General features: G+C 32.8%; 1 protein-coding gene across 1 annotated transcript; it reads left to right on the top strand.

Moving 5' to 3' along the window:
* Window positions 1-2435: 2435 nt before the first annotated feature.
* LOC25496161 (mitochondrial import inner membrane translocase subunit PAM16 like 2) lies at window positions 2436-8251 on the top strand. The gene is made up of 4 exons (XM_013596433.3): window positions 2436-2645; window positions 4185-4272; window positions 7347-7474; window positions 7845-8251. Exons 1-4 carry the CDS (start codon window positions 2643-2645, stop codon window positions 7971-7973), a joined length of 348 nt encoding a protein of 115 aa, XP_013451887.1. The 5' UTR covers window positions 2436-2642; the 3' UTR covers window positions 7974-8251.
* Window positions 8252-9219: the final 968 nt, after the last annotated feature.

Below are 9219 nucleotides of genomic sequence, written 5' to 3'. Positions count from 1 at the left end.
CACATTCTTTTGGGGAAGTTTTATTATTACTTTATTTTAAGGATAATTAAATGGCATTATTGTCATTTAGTTGTTTTCTTTTAATTAAGGTTTAATAAATTTATTAGCAATATTTTTAGATTTAATTTAAGAAAGTTTATATGGATTTTATATATTTGAAAGTATGAGGTTAAGGTTGAATGTATAAGTGTTTATATCAATTATATATTTGTGTTCTATATTTATATTGTAAAGTAAGTTTGAGTTACTCTTGATCTAGCATTGTGATGACATGGTACCTCAAAGATATTCCTATAAATTAAATATGACTCATTATTCTTAAGCTATGATTATGCATATGCGTCACCTCTAAAAAATCATTCTCCCATATAGTATAATAATTTCTCACCCTTTCTTATTCTATCTAAGTTTAAGTTACAAAACTTATCATCCTTTCTTAATATATCTGTAGTTATTATTTATCCTCCATTAAAAAAGTCATAGAGAGTAGAAAATGCGAGAAAGAGTTAAAAAAAGAAAAGAAAAGGAGAATGAGAATGTGAGGTAATCATGTAGCGTATAATTGATGAGTTGTAAACAAATAATTTCGAGGTCTATTTTAATATATTATAAGTTATGGGGAAAGAATGTGTGAAGATTAGGAACCATATTAAATAAAGGGTTAATAGGTTTTTTCCCCCTGTAAAATAAATTTTTTGATTTACCCCCTGTAAAATTATTTTTTTGATTTACCCCCTAATAGGCCAAACAAAAACAAAAAATTCTGGAAAAAAAATAAAATTCGTTTTTAAAATACAATGTAAATCAAGAAATTGTTCATATATAGGGGGTAAAGACCTATTAGGTCTTAAATAAATTATTATTTTTTACTTGAACCATTTGAAATACAATGTAAATCAAGAAAAAAATTATAAGTTGTCATATTTTTCTCCAATCTAATTGTTAAACTTAAATTAAACAATATGAAACTTTACATATCTAAAAAAATATTGTGACATTTTACCGTAAACACATTGAGACAAGGAATCACGAGATCAAGTAAATAAAAGGAGACTACAACCGTTACATTGTCCTACTGCTATATATGAAGCAGACGTTTCAGCAAAATTTGTGAAGCATGACAAGTTTAAGGAGATAAGGAACAAGATGAGTGTCGCATCTTTGGAGCATCTACCTATCTATCTATCTATCTATCTATATCTTATTCTCTTTGTAAACTAAACTTGACTATCTCGAATGCTAGGATTGTGCCTATGTGACAAAGGGTTTAATTTCTATTCTCTAATCATTCTATTTAATAAACTAATCTAATACGTAACCTCTCACATTTTTTTTCTTCACAATAATGCTAACTCAATTATACAATGCATTAGAATACAATGGGTTAATGAGCATAAACATCATTGTTTTTCTATAGCCATATTTTAAGAATCTAATAGTAACGGTTTATGCACCTACAAACTATTCAAATGTTCTGTAATTTCTTACACCATCATCATTGGATGTATCTTAACATTCCTTCAATTATAACCTACAAAATGGAAAAATTTAAAGTGTATTTTTTTATAATTCCCACTCACCGTTTATAACTACAACTTATGCCACATTCATTTTCAGTCAATCCCGGGATGTTTCCACCATGCCTTCTATTAATATCAATTTCACAACAAACTTCTTTACACTTTTGTTGAAAATTGGTTGGTTATAATTTTAATTAGGGGCTATGGTCATATCCTTTTGTGTATAAATTTCGATGGTATTGTTTTGGTTTTGGATCACCATTATCACTTTCTTCAACTAACTTTTGGATGATATTCTTCAATTTTGTATCATTATATATTGAAAGAGCACATTATTTTCTTAACAAGATTGTTGCTGTGTTTTATTTTTAGAGAGAGCACATTATTATTTTTAACAAGATTGACGTTGTTTTTCTTTTAATTTTGTTTTTAGGTTCTATACATAACAATACGAGAGAACATTTTAGAGCTTTGTTATAACAAAGTCATATAAAGAAATTTAAGCAATTGGTTTGATTGGCAACAATATGGTGCATTTAAAATATTAGAAACAATATTATATTTCAAGGTGGGATGGATAATGTGGGAAAATTGGTGGATCCAGTTAAAAATATTGTTTGGGTATGGTTCATGGGCAAATTATATTTTGATCAAACCCGTGCGTTACGGGTTATATACCTAGTATAATATGATATTTGGCGAATTATCGGGATAGTGCAATCCAATGTCAAACATTAGTTGCAATATATAACAAAGATGGACACTTACCTTCATTGATATCAATTGTTATTCTCTTTATTTTTTAATTAATGAAGTTTATTGTGTAATGTGCACCCTAGAGAGGGCCTTATTAGTATGTCCAATTGTGTAATTGCACTATTGTTTCTTCTAGACTTTTCCAAACAAAAACACAAACATCATTCGTGTGGACAAAGAAAACAAAACAAACAAACTCCCCAAATTGAAACCCTAAACCCCGTCCGCCTTTCTCGCCGTCATTTCCATCCCATCCCATCCCATCCCCCGTCCCTAAAATCCCAATTCTTCATCAGATAACCCTAAAATCCTTCAATCTCAGAGAACAAAAATTCATAAAGGGTTCATTTTGTTCATTCTTAAGCTATGGTAAATTCTTATGCCCCTTCTTTCTTTTTTTTTTCCTTTCAAAATATATGTATTTTTTTTGTCGAAATTGTTCATTTTGGGTTTTTTATTTTATCGTTAGATTAAGTTTAGGACTTTTGAATTTGTGTATTTTTTATTTTTTAGCTTTTTTGTATTTCAGAATTTGTGAAATTGTTCCATTTGGGATTTCTCTGTTTTGTTATTAGATTATGTTTTAGAATTTTGAATTGAGTTCCATGTAGGTATCAGTTTTTAAGATACTTGGGGCACGTTTGGATTGGCTTATTTTTTAAGTTTCTGTGTTAATTCATAAGTTCTCACTAAATGAAAATTGTATCCTCATAAACTGTTTTTTCATAAACTACTTTGACAAGCTTATGAATATAAGCATATTTATTTGCATAAGCTCAAAAATATGCCAATCCAAACAGCCCCAATTTATTTTAGACGAAAATGTTGTTATTGAAGTTTTTTCCATTGGCTGATATGTGATTACCATTCGGGCACGACTTATTCAAAATCAATTTTTTTCCACCACAACACAAAACACACACTTCTTTATATTTAAGAATTTGGGAAATTGTTCGTTTTGAGATTTCTCTATTATCTCATGTGATTAAAGTTTAGACTTTTGAATTTAGTTTCTTGTAGGTATTAGTGCCTAGGAGCTTATTTTTCTTCTTATTGTTTTGTTATTTGTCTGGCCTTGTAGATTAATTTTGGATGAAAACGTTGTTATTGGAATTTTTTTTATTGGGTGTTATGTGAATTTTGTTATGCTTGAATGTTTAGCTTGTTTTGCCCCTTTTCTTATTGCATAGCTTGGTTTGTTTGGTTTCATTTGAGGAGAGGTGTAGAATTGATTTTGACATTGTTGAATGTTTTGCAATAGAATTGATTTCGCCACATGAATTGATTTTAGCTTAAATGTGTTTAAACATATTACACTTTACATTCAAATCACTTTTAACTAAAAATCAATTTTACAAAATTCATTTATTCACAATCAATTTTTGCGACCACAGAACCAAACACACACTTGGTTTGTTTGTGTTTTCTAATGTTTAAGACATATTAGGAACTAGTAATTATTAAATGTTTGATGTTTGTCCCAGTTAGAAATAGCATAACAGCTTTTAGTGCATTGTAAAACTTGAGAGATCCTTCCTTTTGGATTGCTCTATTTATCACATGTTGAATTGAGTTCCTTGTAAGTATCAGTTTTTAAGAGGATGTTTTTAATGTGTTGTATTGTATGGAAAATGCCAGCCTAGATTTATTGCCAAGGAAAAATTTGTTACCGAGAACTTGTTTTAGTTAGCTGCTATGTGAATTTGTAATACTCTCTGTTGTTTAGTTTGTGCCTATTTGCGTTGTGACCCCTATTGTTCCAAACTGAATTAAAAATGATAGAGAGATGTATCGGTTGAATATAGAGCCTTCAAAGTTGTTTGAAATCATCTATCTGTAACTGGTCTTTGTGCAATAGATTTTCTGAAAATGTTTCTTACAAAACTTTCGAACAAATTGTTTGTGCAGGCTGCAAAGATTCTCGCAAACTTGATTGTGATGGGTGGGGGAATCTTAGCAAGAGCAGTTGTCCAGGCATATCGTCAAGCCCTTACCAGTAAGCTTTACAAACTATTCCTCTGTAAATTTGAGATTTGTTTCATAAAACATGTATGCTTGCTAATATAGTATTACATTATGAGATTTCTAGGCATATGCTCGGTTTCACTTTGTATTTGCGTCCCAATGTCAATTTGACTGTGATTTTGAGAAGCAGCAAATTAGACGTTAAATTAACGCATAGTGATACCGTGGGTCTATAAACAACTTGTTTTTCATGGGTATAAACAATATGCAAATGTCTCGTTCCTAAACCAAAATAATTTTTAACACTTAATAATTGCTTGATATTTTGTTGTTTTTTACACTATTTTGAGAATTTAGGAGCCAATTGTTAAATGTTAGATATATTGGAGTTATGGTATATTTTTCCTGTCTGCCAATTGTTGGTGTGGGATTTCATGGGTCATTTTGAGCAAGAAATTACTTCATTGTTGTTAAACAGTCGCATATAGAGCTATTGCATAGCAGAATTTCAACAAATCGCTATTGTTCCATGACACATTATTTAGTACAAAATATTGTGAAATAGTGACTGTAGCAGCATTATAGCACTATTGCCTAACAGAATTTGAACAAACCTCTGTTTTTCCGCGATCTACAATTGAAAACACTGCTTTTATTGTTGTCGCAATCTAGCTGACATGTTGGAATCATTACATGGGATAGTTTGTTATTGGTTTGCATCCCTATTGAAAGTCTTTCACAATCCCATGTGGCACAATTTCTTGTTCGATGCACGATTTGCTCCTACTTTACCACTGTTAATTGTATGAAGCAATAAATGGTGAGTGCTTTGGGATTTACATGTGCTGCAGGGGACTAACACAACGATTGTATTATTTATCCCCAAGAGACAAGTTAGATCCAGGGCCGTTTCAATTTGATCGAATAAACTAAGAATTACCATTCGAAATCTGTACAATAAGTGTTGGATCAAAATATTAGTTGTACACTTTTTCATGATTTAAAATGTATCTACAAGGTTTTGTGTGAATTTTGGACTTAAACTGACTATTGTTCATAGTCAAGAGAAAATGATTGAAACTGAAACTAAATTACTCAGAAATGGTTGATACAGTGATAGTTTTATAATTCCACTCTCTCAGGTCTAGTGCATTATAGTTTTAAATTATCAAACGATCTTAAACAGTTATGTCATTTTCTCGGGCTTTCTTCCTCTATGATTTCAGTCCAAATATTGCCCATCTTATTATGCCCATTTACCCGGCATTCGCATACAACATTGCATTTTTAACTGATGTTTGCAAAGTAGTTTCTCTAGAAGTTTTGAGATACTCTACGGTTACATTGTTTTTGTAGCAGCTTCCTAGTTTAGCCGTCGTACTTGTTGTACTTGAATGCAGTTGGTGATATTTTTTCGCATCCGCGAACCTATTTGAATTACAAACTCGTCACACCTTCTAATGTCTGATGATTTATCACTGCAATAGCAAATCCATATTTGTTCGAATGTTTGACATCCCCTCTTGTCTTGCTGAAGTCTTCTGATTCTCATTATGGGACTTAATTTTATGCATAGACCTTGAATGTTAAAGTGGAAACACTATATAAGCATTACTAGCAAATGGATTGATATAGTAGTCGATCTTACAGATTCTCCTTACTTTTCATCTTTTCTATTGCTTCTGTAAGTTAATGTTGTGATCAGTAAATTATCAACTTGATTCCTTTCTAACTTGGCATCTTTTTGTTCCATTATGTGGGAACATCTTTGGTTTTTACACTTGATTGGACAAGTTGGCACATGGATCTTTTCTTTACTTTGTTTGATTTGATCCATGTACATTAATGATTCGACAATCTTTGAAAATACGCGACCTTACTTTTTGAACAAAATGAACGACATAGGTCTCTAAATTCCAATATTACATCTATCTATATTATAAAATTGCTCTTTAGGCATCTGATTTTTCTCCCGGACACCCGGAAAAGAACAAAATACCCCCAACGGAAATTAACTGTCGTTCGCTCCCCCATCGGCAGTTAATTGCCGTTGGCTCCCTAATATCAGTCAATTGTCGTTACACCTTACAATCTATTTAAATGGGTAAATAGCTTGCCTTATAAATAGAAGGAATCAAATAAATGGATAAAGAGCTTGTCTTATATTTGCTTGTTTTAAGGAGCTAACCAATTTAATTCGGTTTGATTGTATTGGATTGTGCTTTATTAGTTTGGTAAAAATAAATAAATGGATAATGCTTTTTGTTTGCAGCATTTATTAACATCATACGAAGTTATTGTATGTGGTCAGAATGACACTGGGTCAAAATTTATTGTCCAATCAAACTGAATTGGTAAATAGTTGTTTCTTGTAGACAAGTCAAACTAATAAAACCAATCCAATCAAATTCTTATAAATGGGTAAATAGCTTGTCTTATAAATGGATCGTAAGGTGTGAACGGCACTTAAGTGCCGTTGAACTGTTAAATTAAAATTTGCAATGGCAGTCAAGGTAGTCAGGAACGAGTCGCAGCACGTAGGATCGCACGATCTTATGTGCCACAGCACCTCGACCGTGCTTCGATCCTACTTACGAACCGTGTTTTCTCTGTTTTGCTCTGTTTCCTCTGTTTCCTCTGTTTTCTCTGTTTTTCCTCTAATATCTCTGTTTTTATGCTTGTTTTCCCTGTTTTCCCTCTATTTTCCCTATATATTTCTCTCAATTCTATCAACAACCTATCGATCCTACTTACGAACCGTGTTACGTTCCTCGTGTTTACGTTCTTTCACCGGCCGACCGATCCTACGTAGGAACTCGTTCCTGACTACATTGACGGCAGTTAACTGTTGTTGGGGAGCGAACGGCAGTTAACTGCCGTTGGGAGTATTTTGGTCTTTTTGGGATGCATGGGAGAAAAATTGGAAGCCTAAAGAGCAATGTCCCGTACCAAAATTCTTTACTTTTTATACCCTTAATATGTCGACCTACTTTATATTATTTCAGGTCCTAGCTTTTTCTTTCTCATATTTTGTCTTTACCAGATCTATCTATACATTTAGTGACTGCTAACTCTTCTCATTTTCTCTACATTATGTTGTTCCAGATGCCTCAAAAAATGGCGTTGCACAAGAAACAATACAAAATACTATCCGCAAAGCTAAGATTACAGAGCAAGAAGCTCGGCAGATTCTTGGTGTTACTGAAGAAATGTCCTGGGAGGAAATTACGAAGGTCAGTGTATTATCTGTGCTGTTGCTATTACCCATTTTTTCATCGGGTTTAAATATATTTTCATTCCTATAAGGTTAGCATTATTCTCTCTATGGTCAGTTTTAAACAACTTCGTCAAATTTCGTGTTACGGCGTTCCTAACGTAAAGAAATTGAGTTTTTTTATTTACAATTGTTTTACGTTACGAACAATGTAACCTATAGAAATTGTGTTTTAATTCTGTATAAGAGTCTGATGAGGGACTTAAATCATTTTTTATTACGGCAGAAACAAATAATATCTTTATAGACTAGAAACTTTGTAAATTTTAGTGTTCAAAAACATACTCAATCCTTGTTTTAATAGTCTTAAATATATTTGTCTTGTGCAGAAATACGAGAAAATGTTTGAGAATAATGCCAAGAGTGGGAGTTTTTACCTCCAGTCAAAAATTTATCGGGCGAAGGAATGTCTGGAGCAGACACTCAAAAAAGGCGAGGGTGATGGAAACCCTAGTTGAGGACTCGGTTTTTCTCCATCAATTTTGCGCCATCTTATGTGGTCATTTTGGCCACCATGTTGTGTACGAATTTATGCAATCATAAACTAAATTCATTCTACTATAAAAATTATTTGTAAATGTGTAGTTGGGAAATTGGGAATTTACTGCAAATAATGAAAGCTATCTGAAGAACCGCGGCGATTTCAATGCTTTTAATTTAACATAAAATGTTGATCAAAATGATATCAGTAACCAAGAATATCAATAGTAAGAAAACATCTACCTGTTTTTCACTATTAACATTTGTCATGTATGTTATGTTCATTAGTTTCATCATTCATGGTTATTATCATTACTCGATCAACTATCAATGTCGATATTGTCAGGATAGAAATCTTCACTTGGATTCAAAACTGGGTCCTAGCAGCTGTGTCTGAGAGTTTCAGGTGGTTTTGCCACTTCATTTTTAGACCAAAAAGAGTCGTAGGCTGTGTTTCGATATGTATCCTAATGTATAAGCTGTCTCTGATGAAGATAAATTTGTGCCTAGACTGAAAGCTGCTTATGACATTAAGCTAATAAGTGTGTTTGAAGAAATGTAAATCCACATCCACAAGTTGAGAGTCTACTTCAACATGAAACCAAACACACTCCATGTTGAAAAAGACTTGGCAATTGTTTAAACGATAGGTCTAGCTCAGTCTAACTTCTACATGTTGAATCTTCGATTTTTGCTTTTTTTTGAAACAGCAAATTTTATTTAACCATTAGGTCCCTCCTCAAGACGAACAGAGACCTTTGAAACTGAGAATACAATCTAAAGGCGTCGTATATAGGCGGAACATTGTAAAAACGACATCCCACAACACCCATCTTCACTACTCACCCCCAATGAAACACCCCTCAGTCAAAATTAAACTCTAAGTCCTCAACACCAAAGCTGAGCCACATCCGAAAAGATCAATCAGCTTCCACCACCTCGCGGCCTCCGGTCCATCGAAAGAAACCATATAAAGCCCATAACCAAACTTGAGCCAAAGAACCGACTCTCGATCTCGAATCAAAAGTGATCGGTCCACCGAAAACCAGCACACAAAAGTAAGACAAACGACAAGGCAAGTAACCGACTCTCGATTTCTGCTGATGCTTATGAACTAACTCTTATTGGTTTTATGTAAGCTCAACTCACTGATGTTTGGTCAGCTATGCATATGTTTGGTGTCACGGTGGATATGTCGGAATCACAGTGATTCATCGTGATTAT

Source organism: Medicago truncatula, chromosome 6, assembly GCF_003473485.1.
Source record: "Medicago truncatula cultivar Jemalong A17 chromosome 6, MtrunA17r5.0-ANR, whole genome shotgun sequence".
NCBI classification, from domain to species: Eukaryota; Viridiplantae; Streptophyta; class Magnoliopsida; order Fabales; family Fabaceae; genus Medicago; species Medicago truncatula.
The sequence above is the reverse complement of the archived record's forward strand: the minus strand, read 5'-3'. Positions and strand labels throughout refer to the sequence as shown.

Coding starts and splice junctions, on each gene's coding strand:
- LOC25496161 (XM_013596433.3), top strand. Junction 4,273..7,346: donor ATATCGTCAAGCCCTTACCA/GTAAGCTTTACA, acceptor ATGTTGTTCCAG/ATGCCTCAAAAAATGGCGTT. Junction 7,475..7,844: donor CCTGGGAGGAAATTACGAAG/GTCAGTGTATTA, acceptor TGTCTTGTGCAG/AAATACGAGAAAATGTTTGA.